This window comes from Vanessa cardui, chromosome 8, assembly GCF_905220365.1.
Source record: "Vanessa cardui chromosome 8, ilVanCard2.1, whole genome shotgun sequence".
Lineage (NCBI taxonomy): Eukaryota > Metazoa > Arthropoda > Insecta > Lepidoptera > Nymphalidae > Vanessa > Vanessa cardui.
In genome coordinates, this window is record NC_061130.1 from 7,572,776 (window position 1) to 7,598,137 (window position 25,362).

The 25,362-nt window shown below is 31.9% G+C and overlaps 3 protein-coding genes across 4 annotated transcripts; 2 read left to right on the top strand and 1 right to left on the bottom strand.

Moving 5' to 3' along the window:
- Nucleotides 1-195: 195 nt before the first annotated feature.
- Nucleotides 196-5,294, top strand: LOC124531716 (T-cell activation inhibitor, mitochondrial). 2 transcript variants are annotated; one of them, XM_047106226.1, is made up of 13 exons: nucleotides 196-419; nucleotides 494-608; nucleotides 919-1,036; nucleotides 1,116-1,251; nucleotides 1,340-1,444; nucleotides 1,847-1,964; nucleotides 2,362-2,464; nucleotides 2,550-2,641; nucleotides 2,729-2,829; nucleotides 2,914-3,060; nucleotides 4,140-4,271; nucleotides 4,352-4,496; nucleotides 4,570-5,294. In XM_047106226.1, exons 1-13 carry the CDS (start codon nucleotides 397-399, stop codon nucleotides 4,654-4,656), a joined length of 1,422 nt encoding a protein of 473 aa, XP_046962182.1. In that variant the 5' UTR covers nucleotides 196-396; the 3' UTR covers nucleotides 4,657-5,294. The 2 variants fall into 2 exon arrangements, with proteins under 2 accessions (XP_046962182.1, XP_046962183.1); XM_047106227.1 differs by having other exon boundaries at nucleotides 2,362-2,452.
- Nucleotides 5,295-6,817: 1,523 nt separating this feature from the next.
- On the bottom strand, nucleotides 6,818-12,501 carry LOC124531934 (kinesin-like protein costa). Its single transcript, XM_047106514.1, has 6 exons — nucleotides 11,920-12,501; nucleotides 9,568-11,495; nucleotides 8,933-9,151; nucleotides 7,695-7,831; nucleotides 7,095-7,215; nucleotides 6,818-6,987 (listed from the first exon to the last, which is right to left on the bottom strand). Exons 1-6 carry the CDS (start codon nucleotides 12,194-12,196, stop codon nucleotides 6,868-6,870), a joined length of 2,802 nt encoding a protein of 933 aa, XP_046962470.1. The 5' UTR covers nucleotides 12,197-12,501; the 3' UTR covers nucleotides 6,818-6,867.
- Nucleotides 12,502-13,258: 757 nt separating this feature from the next.
- Nucleotides 13,259-24,078, top strand: LOC124531905 (non-lysosomal glucosylceramidase). Its single transcript, XM_047106475.1, has 16 exons — nucleotides 13,259-13,420; nucleotides 13,506-13,718; nucleotides 13,796-13,884; nucleotides 13,965-14,145; nucleotides 15,328-15,490; nucleotides 15,910-16,036; nucleotides 19,310-19,594; nucleotides 20,059-20,182; nucleotides 20,256-20,381; nucleotides 20,597-20,707; nucleotides 20,817-20,931; nucleotides 21,011-21,140; nucleotides 21,253-21,784; nucleotides 21,865-22,080; nucleotides 22,171-22,400; nucleotides 23,550-24,078. The coding sequence occupies exons 2-16, from the start codon at nucleotides 13,567-13,569 to the stop codon at nucleotides 23,780-23,782; spliced, it is 2,814 nt and encodes a 937-aa protein (XP_046962431.1). The 5' UTR covers nucleotides 13,259-13,420; nucleotides 13,506-13,566; the 3' UTR covers nucleotides 23,783-24,078.
- Nucleotides 24,079-25,362: the final 1,284 nt, after the last annotated feature.

Below are 25,362 nucleotides of genomic sequence, written 5' to 3' on the forward strand. Positions count from 1 at the left end.
TGATGAGATAAGGGGGTACTATAATTTTCATCTTATTTTTTGATAAATTTAATGTTGCAAAAACCTTTAATACTTAATTTGTGATTTGCTATAAACCCAGTAAAGTTAAAACAATAACATTTATACTTTAATTTGTAACTTATTTTTGATAACTTTGTGTTCAATAATAATACAAGGCTATGAGTACACATAAGTAAAATAAAATTGTCTATGTTTTAAATTGAATGTCTATTCACATATGACACACGTCAAAATTTAAACGTCAAAGTCCACTGTCAAAAACAAAAAAATAATTTTAAAACAGTATGTAAATATTAATAATATGTTATAACAAAAAGTATGCTTTAACTAAAGACGTAACACTATAATTCCAATAACTTAAACTCTAATTCCATTATGTATTGCAGATTTAAAATACGGTAAACCTCCAAACTTTTAAGTAAGTTTATTTGACATAATATAGCAAATTATAACCATGCAAGTATTTTTTCAGATGTGTAGTTGGAATGCTGAGTAGGTCTTTGAGCTCTGCGGAGGTGTCCACTGCATTAAGACCATTCTATTTTAGTGTGCATCCCGACTTATTTGGAAAATACCCAGAACAAAGAGTAAGCATGTATAATTATATATAATCTCTGTGCTAAGTTACTTCGTTTCTTATTTGTTCTCATGTAAATATTCGAGCTATATCCCGATATCATTAACACTTATTTATAGTAATTAAAAGACTTAACATTTATTGACTATCCTTATTTTTTACTTTTCAAATATATTATTTGGCTAGCCAATTAAACATTGATTATAACATGATAGCAGCTGCTGAAAGCTCCAATAACTGTAAGAAATTAGATTATTTGCATAATGTTAAGACTGATAATTTAATAATAATTTCTAATAGAGCATTTTCTTGTCCTCTAGAAAATAAATGAAAACTCATTGCAATTACTAAGTGCTTTAATAGAAGCTCAGCAATCTAGTAAAAATATGGCTGTACCAGTTCTGCCATTCTATTTAAGGCAGAAAGATATGCCAGATGGTAAATCACTTATTATTTGTTTTATTGTTATATAAGTGTGATGATTAATGAAAAAAATATATCCAATTTATGTTTTCAGGTAATTTTAAACTAGTAAAAATTCATCTAAATAGTAAAAATGTTAGAGAAACAGTAGTTAAAGTTTTAAGTGCCTGTAATATATCAACAAATTATGTAGATAAAATACCAAGGAGCTCAAGTGTATCTGATAGCAGGTAATTTAATTGAGTAAAAGTCATTTCTTAACCTCAGTTATATGAATTCTGTTTCTTTTATATCTTTATAATTAAAATTATATTTCAGTAAAATTGATTTTACAAGAGCATATGAAGAATACAATAGGGACTTTCAAAAAGCAACAGATATGAAACGAAAAGTAGAAAAAAAGAGAGCAATCACTAATATCATGTGAGTCACAATACTTAAATTAAAAAATATGGGATAAAATTAAAAACTATTCTTTTACTCTTAAAAATACATTATTGATTATTATGTATTCTTTGTATTGGTTATAATAAAATAATATCCTTTTACTAAAACTCCATTAACACTATTTATAAAAATAGGTGCTTGTTGATTCATTAATTCAAAGTTGCCCAATATGCATTAGTAATAATTATATAAAAAATACTTAAATAGTTTATGAAGAAAAATTAAATGTATCTTTGCATATTTTTATATTACAAATTATACATATATATAAATTTGAAACTGTAATTTTAAAATTTGCTTTAATTATGGTAAAACAATGTAGGTGACTGTTCTACCATAATTTTGTATGATATAATAAGCAAATTATTTTATTAATAGAGACTGGGTGTATGAAAATAGTGATGATGCTAAAGAAAAATATGAAATGACAAGAGCGACAAGAAATCAAGTGAAAACTCTCATAGAAAATCTCTGCAAAACATATGGTATAAAAGAAGTTGGTAAAGTCTCAAATAAATATATTTAATTATCTCTTGCCCTTATGTTCATGTATTTTGTGTGCATGGTATATTTACTAACTATTCAAACCAGTTACCTACATATAAAAAATCTAAATGTTGAATTGTGTTATTTTTAAACTTACATGTTAAAATATTTAAAACTCTGGCTGTAGGAAAACAGGTCAGTAAAATATTTATTAACGCAGCCGAAGTAGAAGCCACAATTTCTGGACTCAGAATGGATATTGCGGATCATTTAATTAACATTTTATATTGTTTAGTAGCTATCATATAATTTTATTACAAAATTAAACTCTTTTAATCATTCAAAATTTAAAACAATTTTTTTTTAAATTAATCTATTTGTTTTTATTTAATGGTTTGCTTATGCAGGTTAAATATGATAGTGGATGGAATATAAGTCACATAAGAGGAGCACTGCAAAGTCTCACAGCAATGGCATCTCAATATTCTAAATACATGGGTAATTTAAAAGGTTTGAAATTAAAGATCTACCTTCCTTATATGCAATTTTTTAAATGTATATGTATTTTTTTATATTATTGTATTTTTTATTCCAGGCAGAACAATAGCGTTGGGTCAGTTTACGGGCGTCAGTTTAGACGGAGATGTATTCCTTAATATTATCGATGTTAGAAATGAATGGCTATCAGTATGTTATTCTGATGCACTGCAACATATTTTTTTAATCTATTGGATGTTTTTGTAAATAAATAATCATAACATTTATTTTTTACAGCTCATTAAAAAAGTTAGTCAAGAAGACACGGCCTTAACAGAAATTCCCCATTACGAGAGGGCTCTTTCTAGTATACTTAGAGATATACACATTTGTAGAAGGTATTTTATTTATAATAGAAATTATAATAATATATTTGAGTGAACACAATTTATTTTTATAGTATTACATTATCATATTTTTAGGAAGTTCATGCCAAAAGTATCAGCAGCTCAATACTGTAGCCATCTTAGGCAATTGATTACATCTATTGGGGATTTTTATGGTAATGGGAAGAAAATTCCAGAATCTGTACCCGAATCTCTAAATAAATATGAAATAGTTGTTGAACCGTAAGTACTTTTTCTATAAGAAATTTAAAACTAGTAAGACTCCATGTACAGTGTCAGTGACTCCATGTAAGAGAAGGTTCGTGACCGTAAGATCTATTTTCGTGTACTCAGTGAGCGGTAATCTGCTTTACCGATCGAGAATGACATATTGCGTCGCAATGTACTAAGAGTTTAAGACCTGATGAATGAATAAATTTGAAAACTGACGAAGATTTTTCACTCTGACTGTACATAATCTATCATATCTAAAAGCCGTGATGGCCCAGTTAGACGATGCAAATGCAATCTTAATGATGATAATCCAAGCAAACCATTGAATTTTTCATGTTGTATGTAATCTGCATGAAATCAGCAGATGTATGTTTAAGCTAAGTAACATATCAAATTACAAGATATTTTGAAGTAATTTATTTACGAAAGCCGTTATATAAGTAGGAACATTCTATTTCAGTAATTTTATAACGATACCGACGCCACGAGATTTGTAAAAATAGATTATTCATTAGCTTAAGTCGAGTTTATTAATTCTGAGGGTATTGAATAGCATTTTTTTTAAATGAACACTAAAGTCTATAAATTAAAAATTCTCCGTCATTTTGCTCTTTCGAATTAAGAGAAGATTAAAAAATTGCTCATAGATTTCTCGGTACACGTTATCCCTTAACTGTCTAGAATTCGTAATATAATTTGGCAAGAAATTCACTCTGGCACACATGCTCGTGTATGTTGTTCGAAGTGAATAGTTTGTTTACTTGTTACCCACGTGTGACTATTTATACAATATTACTAACTAAACAGCCATGGCTCAAGCAATAATACTTCTATATTCAACTTTTAGATTGAGGAACAAAAAAAGGAAAAATTCCTGTTCTTTCCGACTAAAATTTTTTTCTTGGCTTTTCTCTACCCACATAAAATTGATATAAACCGTCCCCCTGCATCTTAAAATGTTATTATCTCCTCTGTTTATCGATGAATACCAAATTGAAATGAGTTTGAGAGATCTGAGCGTACACAAGACGAGATGCGACGTTGTACTCCGTAGATCCTGAATTTACTGAATGTAATCTTTGTTATAGTGAAGCAGGGCCTCTGATGGTTTCGCCTACAGGTCAGTTTATAACGCCTTCGTCCTGCCCTGCAGATGAACTTATACCGTTTATCGCTAAACATCTTGATGAGGCTACTTTACTTCTCACAGAATATAGCATGTAAGTAACAAGTTACAGATCAAATTAACATTTGATTTATTATTTGCACATATGTTTAAAAACGTTTTTTTTTCTTTTAGAAATAAGCATATAGAAAAGGCTTTATGCAAAGAGGTTAAGGAGAGATATGGTCTATTAGAACTTCATAAAGACGACAGCATAACCCCAGGTCTCATGATTCTTTGTTGCCAAAGACTTCTTACTAGAATTGACAAACTCGAAATGGTGAGTTTAATTGTTTAATTTTCTAGTACATTTAAAAGAACTAAAGGACTAAATTTACCTTTTTTTATTACAGAAATTGCGTGGAAATATAATCTATGTGACCCACTACTATTCAGTGTTGACCGAAGGCGTGTTATGCATACCGTGGAACTTTAAATAAATATATACTCGAATACATAATTTAAAACAAAGTCAAAGACAATACAGAGAAGATAAAATGAATTTATTCACAGAATAAACATAATGAAATATTCTACAAAAAAAAATGTATTTTATTAAAATTTTACAGTAGAAGTCATTCGTCTTAGTAAATATGATAAAGTAGTAATAAATAATTAAAGTTCCCTGAATTATACCATAGAAATTGATTAATATATTTTTCAATTTATTAATTTTAAAGTATCATGTTGATATTAGAATCAAAGAATCTGATGATGATTTAACCATGAAACAAATTCATAATTATTGCATTGTACTCAATACAGACAAAAGAAATAAGTATTAATTTATTAAAATAACATAACATTATATCTGAGACTTAACGTTAGTAAAGATAAACTCTTCGGCATTCGCGAAATGACAACAAGAAATCAAGGTACAAAATACTTATTTCTGTCTGTAAATGGGAATTAGAAAATAAATAAGTTACACCTTATTTAATAATATTGACATATTGTTTGTGTTACGAATAACTGTAACAGTTACATATTAAGTTTTGTTTGATGTACATTATAAAGAAAGGGAACTTGTGATGTTATATTAGTGTAAAAAGTATGAATAAACATTTTTATTGAAAGACTTTTGTTATAATAAATCTACAGTCTACTAAAGAACATGCAAATTTCTATATTGTAAAATATTAAAACATGACCTAAAATTAGATTCGTATGTGCAAAAATTTACAAGGAAATTATTGATATTTATACAAGATGGATACTTAAAAATTATACGAAATATTTCTAAAGCCGATTTTTAAGTAACTTGAGATCATTTATAATCTCAAAATTTTATAAACAAACGATTTCACAGGATATTCAAAAAATACACACATTTTATATATAGATTAATATTACAAATCGGTTATTGCATGAATTCGTGTTTTGCGAACGGTTTCGAATCTGTGGCGCTATTACGGTCATACTATAGCGACTGTTGCTGTCAAATATTTGTTGCGGACTGATAAATGTTGCAGCCGATTAATGCTAAGCAGTAGGCGTAGGTCCATATACTGATATATAATTTTTGATTTCAAGTCAATCCGCAACAAATATTTCATAGCAACAGTTACGTCCATTACACAATGAAAAAAATAAGGTATAAGAGATAATGAATAGCACAGCAACCAAAACACAATAGGCGATAGGCTACAATATTCAACCAATCACAGCGGTTTAATACCAGCTACTAGTTACGTGCTGCTGTTAGTTTAACGACACTTCGGTGAAAAAATGCCCTGCTATTGGCTGGCTATAAGAAATAAGAAACAAATTCCCACCGTGACGGAATTTAAACCGCTATTTCTTATTTCTTGTTCCTTATCTCTTATTTTTTTCATTATGTAATGGGCCTTCCTATGCTATAACCGTAGTAGCACCACAGATATCTTTGATAAATTGACATCAATAACTATAGCTAAAATGTTATGCCTAATTTGACGTCCAACCAGAGAATAACGTATTAATATAGTCAACATGTAAATAAGCACCATTTGTACTACTGATAACCTTTGTTATTGCTGTCATTGTAAAATGGAATAGTCACTAAAGATATGTCTGTATAAATAAATACCTAACTCGCATTGTGCGCGCGTCAAAACTACTGGAGACTATTTGAAACATTCTGTAGAGGTCCGTAACATGAGTGGGTAATCATTTTAAGCTAAATTTCACACTAATTTGACCCTAGAAAATCACTTAAATATACAAGTTAAAAAAGAAAAAACCATAATGTCTTTAAAAGTGCGACAATAACGAAGTTAAACAAAAATTTTATGTCTAGCGTGAAATCATATTGGCAATACGGGTTTAATATGTTAAACAATACTGTCTTTTTCCAAATATCATATCAATGATGTCAAGATAAGGTTTTCTACGATTAATCTGACACCGCCAAACAAAACTTATAAGTAACGCCTATATAGTAAAGTAGCTTTCATTTGTTATGTCAGCATAATTTGAAACAAAAGTTCAACTGTTAATTTTAAGTATAGGATTTATCCCCACGCAACATTAGTGATTGATAGGAGTTATTTACAAGACTACTAAACTTTTAAAAAATCGATTAAAGCAAATCGGAACATAAGCCGAAGGAATAAATAAATAGCGAGTATTAAAATTATATTGAGCGGTAAAAATAAAAAGTTCTCCATGTATCAGTTCTTCTTGTTCTGCTGCACTATCACTAACTTGTTCTTCTCTTTTGTGACCTTCGCTACCGGGAGGTTGGTAGCTGGCATCAGCTGCCTCAAATTTTGGCTGGGAATTACAGGAGCCTGCAAAATTTGGAACTTGAGCAATATCTTTCTGATTTTCGTTTTATATCGAAACGTATATAATTATTATATACATATTTCTACAATTATTATGTTAAGTAACTCACCGGAGGATATCTAGCGAGTTGTCTTACTCGATCGACCAGTCGTAAGGCGTCATCCGATGTTTCCGTATCCGTGGTCATACCGAAAGAAAGAGCACGCTCTGCATTACCACCGTCCAGACACCTTAAAGATAGAAGAAAAGAGATGGATATCATAAAATATTTTCGTCGATTTAGTGCCTAGAATATGAGGTCGATTGCCAGCCTATAACAGTATTAAACTTATGCCAAATATTTTTTAGTCTTGGGTCATATGCCTTAACTCTATCCGGTGGTGTGTGTTTCTTTTGGGCATATCCGAAACGAGCGGAAAAAGTTAAGGCGCAAGACCAATGTCTTCATGTGGTCTGAGGATACGCACTTCCAACATTCAGCCACTGGACTATATCTAGCAACTGGAGTAATGAGGCAGTTGGAATGTCAACCTGTACTGATAATGTTGTTTTAAATTCTACCCGCGACCACGAACGCTTTAAAGTGCTCGAAACGTCGGGATGTTAAAAATAATTAATATACGCGATTCAAATCTGTTATAGCTAGTTTTATTTCAAGCTGTACTGGTGGCTATATCAGGTGAGCACGGCAGTGGCGTGCGAGGCGTACCTGTGGTGCGCGGGCGGGCGCGCGCGCTGTGCGTGTCGCCACGCCTGCACGGCGCGCGCGCGCCACACGCCCGCCTCCTCCGCCGCCGCGCACGCGCCCGCCTCCAGCGCCGCGCACGCGCCGCGCAGGTCCACCACCTGCGCGCGAGACAAACATTACCCAAGCTGCAGAACCCCACTGTGTCTGCATGTGACTGCACTGTTAGTGCATCAGTAATCTACACTAATATTATAAAGAGGAAAACTTTGTTTGTTTGGTTGTAATGAATAGACTCAAAAAACTACTGGACCGATTTTAAAAATTCTTTCACCATTCGAAAGCTAAATTAATCCCGCATAACATAGGCTAAATTTTATTTTGAAAAAAATAGGGTTCCGTAAGATATTTTGGGTTTTTCGGACAAAAAAGGAAAAAATCTACCAAAAAAATTGATTTTTTTGCGTATGATGCCTAAACTATAAAAGATAGAACTATAAAATGTTCTAACTCCGGTCCTCAGAGGGCGTAATGGCCTCCGACCCTAAGAACCTCATCAGATTCGTGGCTGATGTTGGTCTGTTGGCTGAGGTGTTGTGATCACGAATTTGAGGTTTATCACAATAGATCCAAGCGCCGGTTGCAGTAATTCTTCAAATGTGACCGTGCCTCAGCAGTAGGGATATTAGAAGACTGATTATGAACCGTAATCTACGCGGGCGAAGCCGCGGGCGACCGCTAGTATAACATAAAAAACGAATTCGAGAATAACACTTTACTTTCGGATATTGACAGATTGAGGTACGACGTATAGTACGACACAACTTAGATGTCACATCGGCAAAATTCGTAAAACCGATCACATCCGAATTAAGTACGCTATCCCAAATTATCAATATTTATTTATCATGCGAATATGATCTTTATACAAACGTAATAACTAGTAATATCAAATGATCTAATATATTCGTCAGTTTGACGCGTCGATTTACATGCACTTGCTTTCTCTGACGCGTGAATCTATAGCGACGAATAGCGTCGAATGGCTCCATAGGGAGCTATTTGTATTGGTTGTGTAAATCGGCAGTAATCGGTTTTATTTTCATTTCATTGCATTATCCGATGCTACATCTAATTTGTGTCGCACTATATATAACTTTTGCCCTGATTATTTATTCAATTTATTGCTATTGGTAATCAAGTTAGTGGTATCACTTTGTGATATACTGGTTGTGAAATATTATATTTTAAAGTAAGCAAACCTTTTGAAAATATCTATATAATAAAGTTTTCATTTCGTCGTGTGATAGCTTGTCCAGTCTCGCCATTAACATCTGCTCTCCCCTACTTCTATTGTCTTTATTGTCTTGCGAATCGGAAAGAGATGCCGATGGAGATTTGCCGCATATCAAATTGTTTTTATATTCGATTGCTGTGTCGATGGCTTCTATGGCCTCTTCACATTCGAGCAGTTTGCGTTCCTGAAATGCAGAAATAAGTCCATAGCAGCGAGATTGATATTGCCTTAATTATGTAAAGCAATTTGGTTACTGATAGAAAAAACCTGGTACAAAATGAGTACAACTTCAAATCTTATATAATTAATTTTAAATTTATATACTTGCTTACAATCTTGTTATTACATCTTATCTGTTAAGTCTGGGTATATGCTTATTTCAATTTTTTTGATTGCCGTCTAGCCGTCTTTGCCTGATTGAGTAACATATAGCAATAACAGACATCAAAAGATACAAACTAATACAATTAGAATATTAGTACTATAGTATAGTTTACTACTTCATAGAGTATTTCCTTAATTCATACATATGTGCAAATATATTACTGATATATTAATTAAAATTAATATCACAATATTTATTTATCAACTTGTACAAACCTCAGTGTCTGAAAGAGATTTATACATCTTCCTTTTGTGTCCCAAACTACAACGCTGCTCATGTAAACATTCCCTAGTTTTGCGCAAATTCTTTATTTCTTTTCTTAGCATAAGTTCTTTCTCTTTAGATAATTCTAATTTAGCTAAATCATTCGTTTTTTCTTTTAATATACTATCTAGCTGAGTTATTCTATGAGTAAAATGTTTTATGGAATGAGATTTTTTATCTTTTACATCAAGAGATGACTCTGAAAGTTCATCTAATTTTAATTTGTCTTTAAGAAGTTCTACATCTAATGTATTTTTACGTTTTTCATCCTTTTTTATTTGTCTCTTAATTTGATCTATCTGTTTCTTGTATGTTTTTAGATTTATTTCATGTCTTTTAATTTCTTTTAATGTATCTTGATCTACAAAACTTGACTCACTCTTTTCCGAATACAATTTACTTCGTGAGTTATATGATATTCCTCTTGATAGATCATCAATTAATCTCTGTTTTGCAATACAGATATTTATTAATTCTTTTAACTGAGTCTGACTGCTACTTATTTCTTTTGATAATTTTCTTGCTAAAATTTGCTTTTGCGTATATTTTTCTTTAGTAATTTTATACTTTTTACAAATTTCATTAGTCTTTGGTGAGTCAATCATTTTTAATAATTCTCTCTCTATTAACTTAGGCTCTGGATCTATATCTTTTTTGTGAGATTCAATTATTATCTTCTGAGATTCAGGTGAAATGGCCTTTGCTGCTACCTTTCTTAATAATTCTAATTGAGCACCTGATAAGCTCTCCCCAGGTTGAATAGTTCTTCTTCTACCAGAATTTGACTGAGATGTCATTATTGGTAATGATTGTGAGCCACTTGTTTCTGATATTGTTATATCATCTGAATCAATGTGATTCAAATATTCTTCACATCTATCTGCAAATAATTGGTCATTTTTCTCTCTAAAATATTCCATTAACTTTTCTAGTTTGTCTTGAAATAGTACTTCAGAGTCACTGTCTTCAGAGTCAGATTCCACATCTGACTCACTAGGTTCACTTGGTTCAGTGTCCTCAGCTATTCTAGGTAAGCCTTGTTTTGTACCACTATCCTTATTGTCTGTTGTCATATCGTTATTCAAGCATTCATCACATTCAGCTTTTAAAAATAACCATTCACTTACTTGATTCATATCAGCCTCAGACAAAGACTTTGATTGTAAAATTTTATTAAAAAGGCCTTCTGCATTTGATACTAATTTGATCCATTGCGTTGTAGCAAATTGTAGATTAAATGTATTGTCAGTAGGAGTTTTGTCTGTATACACAGGAGTATTATTGTCTGCAAATAAATTAACAGTAACAAAATTCTTTATACCCCGGCAGCACAAGCTTAAATTAAGTATCTTTAGAGTATCCTGGTAATCATCTGGCTCTGTACTTATACATCCGATGACCCATGTGAATGCTCTACCACCGAAAGAGTCTCTTAGCATGGCTGTTAAAATACACCTATCATAGTTTATTTGTTTTGGTGGGTTTCCTGCTACCAACTCTTTAATTATGCTCTCCAAAGCAAATATACCTGGTTCTGGATAGGCTGCTAAGTCACAGAAACTAGCAGTGGACATTCTATGGTTGAGAACACCATTAGTACCTACCCACTTCTGCTCCATACTTACAGTAAAAACTGTATGATTATTTCCAAGGCATCTTTGCCTCCAGCCTAACTGTAGATACTGAAAAGCTTCTTCAACATTAGAGCATCTTACCAATCCAGCACCCAATACATCAAATATATTATTGTTGACTACTTGCATCCAGGTTATATGTAAAATATATTCTCTTTCAGGCATTTGTCCAAGCCTATGAAATATTTCTGTTAAAAATCGTGGTACTATTCCTTGATCACATTCACTATGTATACATTCAAAACCTGAAAACAAAAACATTCCATTTTTCAAAAATATGTTAATATATATATATATTATTTTCACTTATTGAACACACTGATCCGCTGATAAGGACCTCCTGCACAAAAAATTTAATAAGGAGGCATTAAGTTTAGTTTGTCCATGTTATAAATATTATAAATGTGAAAGTAACTCTGTTTGCCTGTATGAGTGTCGCTCTTTCACTACCAAACCACTAAACCAAACTGGATTAAATTTGGTATAAAGCAAACATGAATCCCAAGAAAGGACATAGGCTACTTTTTTGCCCAACACATGACAACTAACACCCTACAATGTGAGATAAGCTGCAGACAACTAGCAGTACTTTAATAAGTTTACTTTGAACAATTAATTTTCTGGCATTGTAAAAATATATTAACGAAAACAATGTTTATTTGTTCATACCTGGACCAAAGAGAGTATAAGTTTTTCCAGATTTTGCCTGCCCGAAAACGACCACTGATGTATCGCACCCATCTAAGAAACAGTTGATTTGAGGTATCATAAACGAGTTGAACAGGTGAGCTTGTGTGCAATCTCCTGGCAGAGCTCTATTTACGTGAAACGTTTGACCACTCTCAGTGATGACGATCTGTGTTACTGGATTACTGAATATGCACTGCATAGAATCAGCTATGCTTGGCGGCTTAAGCCGAATTGCTATTTGTACTGGGATATCCATATTTACAAGTTATTCATCAAATTCAGGTATGTGATATTTTATAAATTAGTTATATATTGTGTCTTAATTTGTATAAGTGCATGTTGATAAAGCGATTCAGACAAATTAAGAGAAAATTATATGAAAGGTAAATTTAGAATGTATCTCTTCTAAAACATTTATCTGTTGATGATGTAGGTATAGTACTGTTATTTATTAAACGTAATAATTATTTATATAGACAAATTTTATTAATTTGATGACAAAAATAAATCAAGAACAAGAAGTCAACAGTCAACACACATAAACAAAAAAACCACAGATACCATCAAATCACTCGTTACCTAAAGTGAAAGCTTATTTACAGACTATACAGCAAGTCGAGATATAATTGAAAATAAGCTAACCGCTTGTCAGTCACATAATCAAAAGATTTTGATTATTGTTATCATGTAAATTGATGAATATTCTAAAAGTTAAATTTCAATAACGTTAGCAGCCCTTTTATAATATCCATTTATGATATTATATTTTCAACAAATAATTTGTCTTGTTAGGAAAACATTGTTTATAAGTGTTCTGAATAAATATTGATCATTTAATCAAAGAAATATTTTGTAAGGACTACTTAATTATTTTGTTACATAACTATTATAATATATTAACTTTTTAACAATGTTCAAGATACCTACCCCTTTTTTGAAAAGCTCTTTACTGCATACTCTAATAATAGTAAACCTAATGTAGTAAATATTTTTTTTATAATTATAATTATAGTTGGTATTATTTACTTGAAATCTGTACAACTGTATATTTACTAAATATTTTTAGTAAAATAATATCTATAAAAAGTAAGTGTTATTAATTATTATTTATATTTATACATTGTTTAAGCTGAATATCTTATCCTGAAACCTGATTTTTGCTTATATAGGTTCACAAGATATTTCTCCCACAGAATACAGATATAGGATAATTCAACGAATAGTCAGTCGGCAGTCAGCATATAGGAATATGTATTCTGTGGTGAATGGTGATATGATCGACATTCGGCAACTTCACTTCTAATTTTCAGACAGCTCTCAAATCTCAGTTAATCAGTAATGTTCTAACTTCAGTCTTCATTACTCAGTTATGTTGACTGTTCATGCTAGTAATTTTTAGTTGTGAATTCTTTTTAGTTTCCCTTCCGTGAATTATTTGTGTTAAAAAAGCTGTTATTTAGTGTATTATACAATAAAATTGGTAATCTATTTTTAAGATTCGTGTAGCTAACAACTTTATATTATTCTTGTGGAGATTTTATAACTTATGTCTTTTTCTATCTTAGTGATCTACAGTCACCGGGTACCAATATACTTCAAACGATGCTCTAATTTTTTCTAATTAAAATGGATAAAGAAATTGTAGGTAATGAGACTATGGATGAACCTTCAAAGTATGGCCTGAAATTTGCATTAAATCATGAATTTCCTCTTAAAAGCAAACAACTTGTTATACCAAGACCGAAGCAAATTTTTGAAATGATGCCTTTAACAACAAGGTATAATATTTTGAATTAATTTTAGTCTGTGATAACTACATATTATAAATAATATTAATTTTATTTATCAATTTTAGGTACCTTAAATATTATTTAGCTCGAAAAATGCAAAAACGCAAGCCAATAATGGATTACATTCATATGATATCTGCACAAAGAATGTATGGTATGTAAACATTATATAACTATACAAATAAGTCATTATAATATAACAAGAAAATAATTATAATTCTAAATATAAATTAGGTTGTCCAATTGGAGGCATTGGTGGTGGTACCATTGGCAGAGGATTTAAAGGGGAATTCTGCCGCTTCCAGCTTTACCCCGGCATTTATGAATATGTCACAGTACCAGAATGTCAATTTATTGTAAATATTAGAAATGCAAAGAAAGAAACCATATTTCAGTCAGTTTTATCTACCTACAAGTAAGTATAGTATTCAGTAATTTAATTTTGTTGTTGTTTGAACTTATTACTTTGCCAGTGTTAAATAGAAGTAACCTATAAAAGTAAAACTATATAGCTTATTTGTAGTTTCGTCAATACTAAATATACACTAACAAAGTACATGCTACTTGCATATTATTTGTAAACCAAAAATATTAAGTTTGGAAGGTAAACAATAAAACTTTAAAATTAAGTTCTTATTTCTGTTCTGTTTTTATCAAAACAGTAATTAATGTGTGTTTATAGAACAGAAAAATTAACATGTTAACATATTGTTTGTGGTTTGCATGCCAAATTTTTAAAGTGCATTAATCAGGCTGAATAGTTTGGCCGATTGGACACAGCAACATGAAATTAATGGAATATTTAGTCTGTAGCTGAATAAATAAGCTGTGAAATTCCTTATAAATAAATAGTTACTTTCAATAAATAGCAATGACCTTTATTCATTTAAAAAATCAGTAAGTATGTATTTTTAATTGAGCCACTTAAGTCTAAATTTGTATCTGAGTGGGCATTGTGACTGTAGAGCTTTGCAATTTTTTTTAATTCTTTATAGTTATGCTTTGTTATAACTGTTTAGCATATATATATTACTAACTAAATACTATATTCCCAATAATTTTTTTGCCTGATACATAACATAATCTGTAACATTTTTTTCATTAATTATGCCGACTCTCATAAAATTCTGCTTTATATGCTGCACAAAAGCTTGAAGCTTTTCTTTAGATTTGTTTATTAAGGCACTCTAAGCTTGTGATATTGATAGTTATGCTAAGTGCAAAGTTTTCAATTAATGGCTTGTGTGTGACCCACATATGATAAATGATGGCTCAATTTAATACATACAAAAATGTCACTGATTAAAGTTAGTATAGTCATTAGTTATCAAAAAAGATTCCAATTCAATATATTTTGCTCTATTTATTGGTTCAATTCAGTAATTTATTTCAAAAGAAAAGGTCATTTAGAAAAATAGATCCACTTTAATATTTTATGCAAATATATGTGTATACTAATTTTGCAATGACAACAAGTGACTTAATAGCTCTAAAAAGCATAATCACATTTATCTGTATCTATTTATCATCTCAATTTGTTCAAAGTACAGGCACTTAAATATTTTTGTTACTTATTTTTTTTGTTTGTTCCACATAGCAAACCAAAGAAAGTACTTCAATCGTGGGAATGGAAAATTAATGGCTCAGATTGTGAATATACAGCTTTATATCCGAGAGCTTGGACCACTTACGACCTCTCAAAATATGGTATTAAATTAGTTTGTCGTCAAATATCGCCAGTGATACCTCACAATTATAAGGTTAAATTCTTTATTACATTGAAACATACATATGTATTTAATACATTAACAGTACTATATCTATGTCAAGCTTGTTATCAATAAGAAATAATAGGCATTCAATATTAACATTTGGGTAAAAGTAATCTACTCAAATGTATCATTATCATTGCATAGTATAAAACAAAGTCGATTACAGCTGTCTGTCCCTATGTATGCTTAAATCTTTAAAATTACTCAACAGATTTTGATGCGTTTTTTAATGGATACATTGATTCCAGAGGAAGGGTTATATGTATAATACATGCACAATGTACAAGTTTTAATGTGATCTCTTAAATTTTTTTTGCGCTCTAGTTGGACATTTCTCTTGTGCGAGACAACATTGCGCTAGTTACTAATAAAATTAGTACACAATGAGTTTAATTGTATTTTTTCAGGATAGTAGTTTGCCGTGTGCTGTTTTTGTATTTACGGCACAAAATGTTTGCAATGAACAAAGAGATGTTAGTGTTACCTTCACTTGGACGGAAGTTCTGGCAGAGCCTAAAAAGAAAAAAGCAACAGGTCAGTTAATTATAATATCTCATGATTTTATTCTATCACATAATTATACAAAAAAATATGAGTAGGTTTTTTGCAGGATTAACAGTAAAACTAGTAATGATAATATGTTAGGATACATTTTAAGGAAGGCGGTATTAAATGTACCATGTATTTTCACCATTTTATTGCACAAAATTCAAAGATTCATAGACCTACAACTTGTAAATGTATTACAACGCTTTTATGTGAACTATTGAACGTCTCGGAAGCTCACTATTTTCAATAATATTTGATTTCGGAAATAAGATCGAAGGAAATTATTTAATTTAAAGAACAGAGGAATTACATTTTTGGATTTCGTTCGTAAATAGAAAGAAAAAAATTAAACAAAAAATATGAGGGTGAAATAAGCATTTTGTTTGTCGTAGTGTAACTTCCGGGTCCTACCCAAACTATTCAAACACACACAAAAAACTACGTATATATTTTATAAGTAAGAATTTTTAAAAAGAGATAAATAATAAGATCGTTCTTCGTTAGGGCCGATGGAAGATATTAAATGTTTTTTTTTTAGTATTTCATTTCGAATTGTGAATGAATTGTTCGCAATTTAGGCAAATACTTTATTTCTTAAATATAAAAAGGAAATGTAAATTTTAAATTGTCGAAATATCTCAGTAATTTACTATTCATTTTCCACACTTTACTAAACCAGAAGGTAATTCTAATTTAAGTCATGCGAAGGTAGTTTAGCATATTAAACAAGACAAATAAGGAAGTTTTTCATTAAAAGGATTATTCAAATACTTTATTGCTGTTTTATAGTAGTTGCCATTGCCTAGCGAAAAATTCTGCGTATGCGTCAATATAGGTTTGGTTAGGTTTTATTTATTTGTTTTATTTTCTATGTATATATACATATTTGACGACCTCCATGATCGAGTGGTGTGTACACCGGTTTTCATGGGTACGCCACTCTGAGGTCCCGGGTTCGATTCCCGGCCGAGTCGATGTAGATTACCATTAGTTTTCTATGTTGTCTTGGGTCTGGGTGTTTGTGGTACCGTCGTTACTTCTGATTTCCATAACACAAGTGCTTCAGCTACTTACATTGGGATCAGAGTAATGTATGTGATGTTGTCTCATATATTATATTATATGTTAAAAAAACACCTATATTGACGCATTTTTTGCTGCGTTGGCGTTTATATGTAACAAAATAGATTACCCAGTAATTAATAGCAAATTTATGGAGAATTTTTTTCTTCATATCGTTTTAATTTTACTGTTAAATTATTGGCACACTATCAACGATGTCCAATGAGTTGTCTCAGTATTATCGGATAACGTTAACATTACATAGCAGAATATATGCATGTGATTCAGAACTAATGATATCTTGTTGGCAAAAAAAGCATTTTCAAGATTATTTCTGTATTGCTTTTTTTTCTGAATACTTATTTCTTTCACCTTACATCGTACTTATTGTAAAGCTCGTGCGTTTCTGTTTCTCAGTAATTTTATTAATGAACGGATTTGTGTAAATCTTGCATATATTGATTACATCGATTTAACCGACTTAGAGAAAAGGAAGTAGTCCTGAATATTTATTAAATAATTTGGTGCATAAATTTTGGGCAAGCCTACATTCATGATGCGGTTTGAAGTGAAAATAAAAAAGTTTTCTATTTGTTACAGCACCAAAGTCTAGGCGTAAGGTAACCCAAATGGGTTACCTTACGCCTACGTATGTAGGCGTGTATTTACACGCCTACATACGCGATGTCACGACCTTATACGTGTTTAAATTTAACAAAAAAAATATTGTAGCCTGAGTTACTTCCTATTATATGAGTAATCTGCCAGTGAAAGTCCCGATCCAGCCGTTCCAGAGATTAGCCGGGACAAACAGACAGACAGACAGACAAGAATTTGTAAAACAAAATATTTTGGTATATGCACCGTGTACACATACGTGTACATACATACATATGCATTGAGTAAAATAGGGCTATTTTAATATTATATTTCAAATAGACACTCCAATTGTATGCGTATAGATGTACAAAATATAGGTAATATGTTGTAACATATGTTAGAGATTATTTTTTTGTTTTGATGCAATTTTGATTACATTATTTCCTTGTATCCAGTACAATTCCCAAGATCGTGCGATCCCAATCAGAATGACCTGTTAAGCTTTTTTTAAGCCTACAGTTTCAATTTCGGGAAATTGATTTCGTAAATATATTCATAGCGTTAATCCTCTAATAGATAACAACATTCTTAAAAATAAGAAAATCTAATTACATCAAATAAAAAATTATAATAATACATAATTAATATTTTTTATACTAGGAACACGTGCCATATCAGCTGATTACATTAATTTTACTTGCTTAGGATTGCTGATATCACAGCTATTGTATTTATTTCATATTACATAATTATGATAACCATACAATTTACTTACATTAGTAGTAATGGTAGATAATTCGTATTAACGAATATTTCATTTATTTAATATTAACTAGCCGTTTACGCGGCTTAACTCGCGCGCAATGTTTAAGACTTATAACTCACAAACATGCAATCTTCAATTTACCTCCATACAAACTTCCATCCCTCGATTCACCCCCTTAAGGATCCTATCTTGTGTCTTTCCCCTTACACTACTTTCATACCAACTTTCATTTAAATCGGTATAGCGGTTAAGTTTGAATAAGTAACAGACATAGCAATTAAAGTATTAGTAAGGATTATAATTATAAAAATCATAGGTTTTACTGTAGTATTTACCAAAGAGGTCTTCATCGCAGAGCCAAAAACATAAATAGTACATAGTAATAGATGAAAAGATCGACGACCTCAGCGTTAAATATCGACGTTTTTTCAGTATTGAGTGACAATCACATTTACGACATGCCTTAGTGTGAGTGAGAAGATTGACATAAGACTAGAGATAGAAAAAAAGAACAAGTTTTATTATAATAAGAAGCCTTTATGAGTGAAAAGATCTGCATGGAACGACTACGACTACTAACGAATTCGTATTATTTATATTAAACCTTCTAATAATTATACTGTTTGTAATACTAAAAGGTCGTCATGAATAGTAAACGGGAATGCAATAGAAATAAAAGATTTAAGTCGAATTATTTATACGTATATAATACATTGCAATACACGTTCATTTAAACTACTCTTTTTTAATATTATATAATTAGAATTTAATACACGTACTTATACGGGACCCATATTTAAATAAATAAATATAAAATAAAATATTTGTAGGTAAATTAGACTTGGAAAGATATTCCGAGGAGAATACGTGCGGAGTGACTTTGGAACAGCGAATAGTCGACCAGCCCTGCACGTTCACGATTGCTAAAAGGAAACAAGAAAATGAAACAATCCATGAGGGTTACTGTCTTTGGAATTCTGCGAAAACGTCTGGCTACGTGTGGGAGTGCTTAAAGAAACACGGAAAACTAGAGCCGGATCCGAGTCAGACGCCGTCTCCTCCAAAAACTGACGGCAAGAAAGAGGGCAAGGAGAAAACGAAAAAGGTTTACAAAAGTAAGCTATCTTAAATTAATGGTATTATTACACATTTTTTTTTATCTGTTTTCTTTTTAGCGACTAATCTAAATTTCAGTCCCATCGTTCCCTTAATAACGATTGCACCACCGACAATATTATTATTATTATACAATGTTACAGAATTACGCAAAGGCAAAACAGCTTAATACTTTTTCTCTCAACAAACAGTCCACCTCTGCTAATTTTCCTCTTTTTTTAATTTACCTTTACATTCATTATATACTGTAACTCGTCTTGTCCTGTATTGCAATGCGATTAATCTTTTATAGACCCACTTAAATAAGAAATATTTTTGATTAAAAAAAATTGGAAATTAGTGAAAATACATATTTACAATTTATGTATTCTATAAATTTCGAATAGCAGTTACTATTTCTACTAATAAATTCAGAAGTAATATCAGTGTTGATTTAAGAACTTTTCCTAATCATTACTTACAGATGACTCCATAGGATTGTCAAGCGTTATATCTCTAGAGCCAGGGGGATGCAGTTCAACCGAATTTTGTCTCGTGTGGGATATGCCTGTTATTAAATACAAAAAAGATTGTAAAGTACATAAAAGGTATCCTTTCATTTCGAGGTTAATTTGATTACAATAAAGATAATGTATTATTTATTTTATATTTTAATTTTAGATATTATACAAAGTATTTTGGCAGTGATGGTATAGCCGGTGCCAGTATCGCGGCCTATGCTCTTAGGAATTATAAAAATTGGGAACAGCAACTCGCAGAATGGCAAGAGCCCATATTAAATAACAGGTATTTTATTGAATACTTTCGTCCTCGATTAGGTTATAAAAGTTTTATAAAACATGTATTTTGGTTTTTTTTTATTTATTTTAATTATAAAAATTTTTTGTTAATTATATATGTTTTCGTATTAATAATAAAAATAATACAGGGTTACTTTTCCACTTATAGCATTGATTAATCTTCTTTATTGATGTCCATTTATATGACTTTTGTCATTTCAGCAATGTACCCGATTGGTTAAAAAGTGCCTTAATGAATGAGCTTTACTTCGTCGCAGACGGTGGAACAATTTGGTTTGACGTCCCCGACGACTTCCCTGAGACTGACCCTCGGTAAATATGTCTTATGATTCGTTTATAAGTACATCGGATATTTGTTTGTTAATTAAATAATATTCTGCGTCTCCAACTTGTGTTGTATTTATTTTTTGTATACTTTCAGCCATGAGTTTGGTGTATTTGGTTATTTAGAAGGACACGAATACAGGATGTATAACACTTATGATGTACATTTCTATGCATCTTTTGCTCTCGCACAGCTGTGGCCTAATTTACAAGTAAGATTTATTAATACTTTGGGTGCAGGTTGAATTAATATAATTGTAACGAAAGATTATTATTATTTTTATATTACAGGTCGTTCTTCAGTACATGTTCCGTGACTCGATAGCAGTAGAAACGACGAAACTTAGGCAGTCGTTATACGACGGCAAATCTTGTAAGTTTAAAATCAAGGACTCGATTCCGCACGATCTAGGTGACCCAGGTACGTACGAAACTTATCGTTTTAAAGTAGTACACTTCAGTACACACACACACACAGAAGTGTGTTTCGCTTCGTTATCGATGATTTATATCACATGTCACACGTCTCGCAGAGGGCATACCGTTCACACAAATCAACGCTTACAACATCCACGACGTGTCCGAGTGGCGCGACCTCAACCTGAAGTTCATCCTGCAAGTGATGCGCGACCACCGGCTGCTGCGCGCCCACAGCGCGCCCTTCGGCGACGAGCGCTGCCGCTCGCTCGCCTTCATCGACGACGTGCGCGACGGCACCGAGGACGACCTGTACGCGCGCGCCACGGGGCAGGCCGACGACGCCGCGCGCCCGCCGCCCGCGCCGCGCGCGCCGCCCGCCGCGCCCGCCCGCCCCGCCGGCGTGGCCGACATCCTCGACCTGCTGTACCGCAGCTCCGAGGCCGCGGACGAGGGCGGCGAGGCGCTGGAGCCGCGCGACGCGCCGGCCGCCGTGTGGGACTGCCGCCGCTACCTGGCCGACATGTACCCCGCGTGCGCCGCGCTGCTGCGCCGCGCCGCGCTCTGGGACGACGACGGCGACGGCCTCATCGAGAACGGCGGCTTCCCGGACCAGACCTACGACGCGTGGATAATGACCGGCCCGAGGTGCGTCCGCCGCTCGCCGCGCGCCGCTCGCGTCGACGCGCTAGTGTTCCGAGTTGTAGTTGAGTTGCCTCGTGTTTCAGCGCCTACTGCGGCGGGCTGTGGGTGGCGGCGTTGAGCGTGGTCCAGACGATGGCGCGACTACTCGGCTTCGAGGAGGACGAGAGGGAGTTCTCCAAGTGGCTGGAGCAGGCGCGCGCCTCCTACGAAAAAAAACTTTGGAACGGCTCCTACTATCGATTCGATACGAAGCCCTGTAACTCTGAGGTGGTCATGGCCGATCAGCTAGCCGGACACTGGTAAAATATCTTTAATTAAAAATATATATATAAATAATTTAGTCGTTATTTTTAGTAACGCAATGCCATTTACCTCATGTAAATTTTAAGGTTTCTTCGTGCATCCGGTTGGACAGATCCAATATTCCCCGAAGCGAACGTTAAGAAAGCTTTGCATACGATATACGAGAATAACGTACTCCGTTTTTTGAATGGTCGAATGGGTGCTGTTAACGGCTTCGTGGGTGGCGCACGAGGTCACATCGACACTACCGCCATACAGAGCGAGGAGGTGTGGACCGGAGTTACGTACGGATTAGCTTCCCTCATGATTTATGAAGGTATTATACAAAGAAATTTCTTCCCCCATATATTCTTTTCATATCGATAGCTAACGCTACTTATAAAAACAGTTTTATAAGTACATACGTATTTTAAGTTGTTGCAGATTGCAATAAATATAAGTATGTCAAAAAACTCATTACACTAATTAGTTTTCTAGTAGTATGTTGCCGAGTGTGAGTAGTTTGGCCGAAAATACGTAACACAATAAAAAAGATACTTTCGCATTTATAATATTAGACAGGATTAATCTTATTGACGATGATCTATTGCAAACTACTTCAAACCATAATAGCAACATGTAATTTTTGTAATTGGAAATACATTTTTATTGTAGTTGATAAGCGCTATCTCACAATCGTTTATAAAAGTCATATCTATTGACAGGTGTTCATAGTAAGGTCGAACGAGCTAACATAGATTTCCTTTATCTTACATATAAATAAATCACATAAGGCTAGTCATAAAAGTTATTTAAATCAATGTTTTAGGATTAAAAAAAACATCCTAAAGCATGGTTTCGATGTTGAAAACATAGTTTATATTCAACTGCTAATATTTCAAAAAACGTAAGACTTCCGTTTGATTATTATTATTATTCATAAGTCGACGAAACTCATGAATTATTTTGTAAAATATATTATTGTTTACATTTATTCAAAGTATAGTCAGAGTAAGAAAACTTTCGTCGGTTTTCAAATTCATTCCTTGATCATGTCTTAAACTCTTAGTACCTTTTGAATCTATACAAAAAATCATATCGATGCAATATGTTGAAAATTCTCGATCGGTAAAGCAGATTATCGCTCATCAGTATGAACACATGAAAATAGATCTTAAGGTGACGAACCTTTTCTTACCCCGACTGTACATATTTAATATTATTTTTTTCTCAAGCTCCTTAAGATTATCAAAAAGAGATAGAAAATGATTCTCAAACGTAGGTGGTACGTTTGAGAATCATTCAATGAAATGATATAAAGTTGTTACTAAAAGTTTTATAGTAATTATAACAATAAAAATAAACAAGTAAAAAAATATATAATATATAGCTCACGTAGAACAACATCGTTTAAAAAAAAAAAAACAAAAATACATAGTAGAACAAAAATCAGCTGAGAAATATAAACATTATGACTTCTTTACAGGTATGCACGAGCAAGCATTTGTAACCGCTGGCGGATTGCAGAGCACTTTAGTGAAAATGGGATTGTCATTTGAAACTCCCGAAGCACTGTATGAGAATGGAAACCACCGTTCAATAGCGTACATGCGACCTCTAGCCATATGGGCGATGTATCAAGCTATACTGACCAGGCCTTGCCCAATACCTCCTGTTACTAACGGTCAAGCATTACACCCAAAAGAAAATAATTTATAGTGTTAGCGAAAATTTGATTTGCATTGCAAAAAAGAGGACACATATAAAAGAGTTTATAAAATTAACATCAAGGATATAATTGTGCCAAGTGGTTTCGTTACATGTAAAAAAAAATGTTAAAACATTGTATATTTTCTTGAAGGTCCTGTAAGATATTTAAACAATGAAATTGCCTTATAATTTAAATAAACGCTTAATAGCATTATGTCAAAGTAGTGTTTTTGACGTCTTGGACGAATTAATAAGTATATACACAGTATTTCCAATCTCGAAAAAAATGTTTTTTTTTTGTTTTGCCAAAAAAATTACTCTATAAATTGTTATGGCAAGTATGAACTGCACAAAATAAAGTTTATACATTTATATGAAATAATAAAATGATAATCCATTTAAAGATTTTAAACAAAAAATCTTTTAGCATTTTGTTTACTTCAGCTTACAGAACTTATTGATATTAGTTATCAATCAGATTAACTAACGATCTGTTAGTTAATCTGATTGATAACATAAAGAAAAAAATATGTGTTTTTTACTTTGTTAAAAGTTAAATTATAATAATTGCACTATTCCTACATCCCTTACTGCATATTTGAGATAGTTTTCGTATTCATGATAAATTGTATTATTTTTAGATAACAAAATGTAACTTAAAATTTATGCATGGAATCTAAAAAGGATGGAAAAAAATTGAATATCAATCTGCTTTTATTATTACTTAAAGATTTTGTTTGCTCAGATTAAAGCTTTTTTTAACCGAGTATAGTGACGCACAATATTGTATGCTTGCATATGACAACATCGCGCTAGTTGTAAGTAGTCCGGTAAATATTACTAATTGGAAATATACCTTTAGTTTCTTATCTTTGTTGTGTATGTGATTTATATTTGTTCCTTATTATATTTGGAGGTTATTTTCATTCAAATAAAAAACCTTTAACTATAGTTCTAAAAGACAATATAGATAGTAAATAAATGGAAAAATAATATATTGTTTCAGCGTTTTGTTTTAAATTTTGTTTATTATCATTACTTTGAGTATAATTTAGTTTTAATTCGATGTGCAATAGATGATCAACATCATGACTATATGCCAAAGATATTAATGTAATTTATTGCATATTGATTTTTTTTAAATCTAATCTATGTTTGTAATATTTAAAGCTAAAGAGAACTGAGGACAATTACTAAGTATTATTACATTTATAGTAGTTAAAATTTATATTGATGCTGGACCCCGTAACAATGATTATTGCCACTAGAATAAAATAGGTATATATTTAATTAAGTGGTTTTAAAATACAAAAATACATCTGATTTTACATTTTTTATTATGTATTATATTATGTATTATGTATTATTTGTATGTATTATTATTTGTATTATGTATTATAAATGCATTTTGGGAAAGTTAATACAATTTTTTTATTCAAAATATCTCGTTTTTGTCTATTATTTTCTAAGATTCCATTATAAACTATACATTAATCTTATTTACTTTTTGGCTTAACTAAAATTACATTTTCTAATATTTTGTACTATTAATAATAAGGAAGTAAAATTTGTAAAAATAAATAGAAATG

What these genes read in the sequence shown, in the direction of transcription:
- LOC124531716 (XM_047106226.1), top strand. Translation starts at nt 397, where the DNA reads ATGTATTGCAGATTTAAAATACG. An exon ending in TTAGAAATGAATGGCTATCA is followed by an intron (nt 2,642 to 2,728) that starts GTATGTTATTCT and finishes TATTTTTTACAG; the next exon opens with CTCATTAAAAAAGTTAGTCA. An exon ending in GAATTGACAAACTCGAAATG is followed by an intron (nt 4,497 to 4,569) that starts GTGAGTTTAATT and finishes TTTTTATTACAG; the next exon opens with AAATTGCGTGGAAATATAAT.
- LOC124531934 (XM_047106514.1), bottom strand. Translation starts at nt 12,196, where the DNA reads ATGGATATCCCAGTACAAATAGCAATTCGGCTTAAGCCGCCAAGCATA. An exon ending in AATCTCTTTCAGACACTGAG is followed by an intron (nt 9,152 to 9,567) that starts GTTTGTACAAGT and finishes TCTGCATTTCAG; the next exon opens with GAACGCAAACTGCTCGAATG. An exon ending in CGCCCGCCCGCGCACCACAG is followed by an intron (nt 7,216 to 7,694) that starts GTACGCCTCGCA and finishes TCTATCTTTAAG; the next exon opens with GTGTCTGGACGGTGGTAATG.
- LOC124531905 (XM_047106475.1), top strand. Translation starts at nt 13,567, where the DNA reads ATGGATAAAGAAATTGTAGGTAATGAGACTATGGATGAACCTTCAAAG. An exon ending in GATTGTAAAGTACATAAAAG is followed by an intron (nt 20,183 to 20,255) that starts GTATCCTTTCAT and finishes TTTTAATTTTAG; the next exon opens with ATATTATACAAAGTATTTTG. An exon ending in GCACGATCTAGGTGACCCAG is followed by an intron (nt 21,141 to 21,252) that starts GTACGTACGAAA and finishes CACGTCTCGCAG; the next exon opens with AGGGCATACCGTTCACACAA.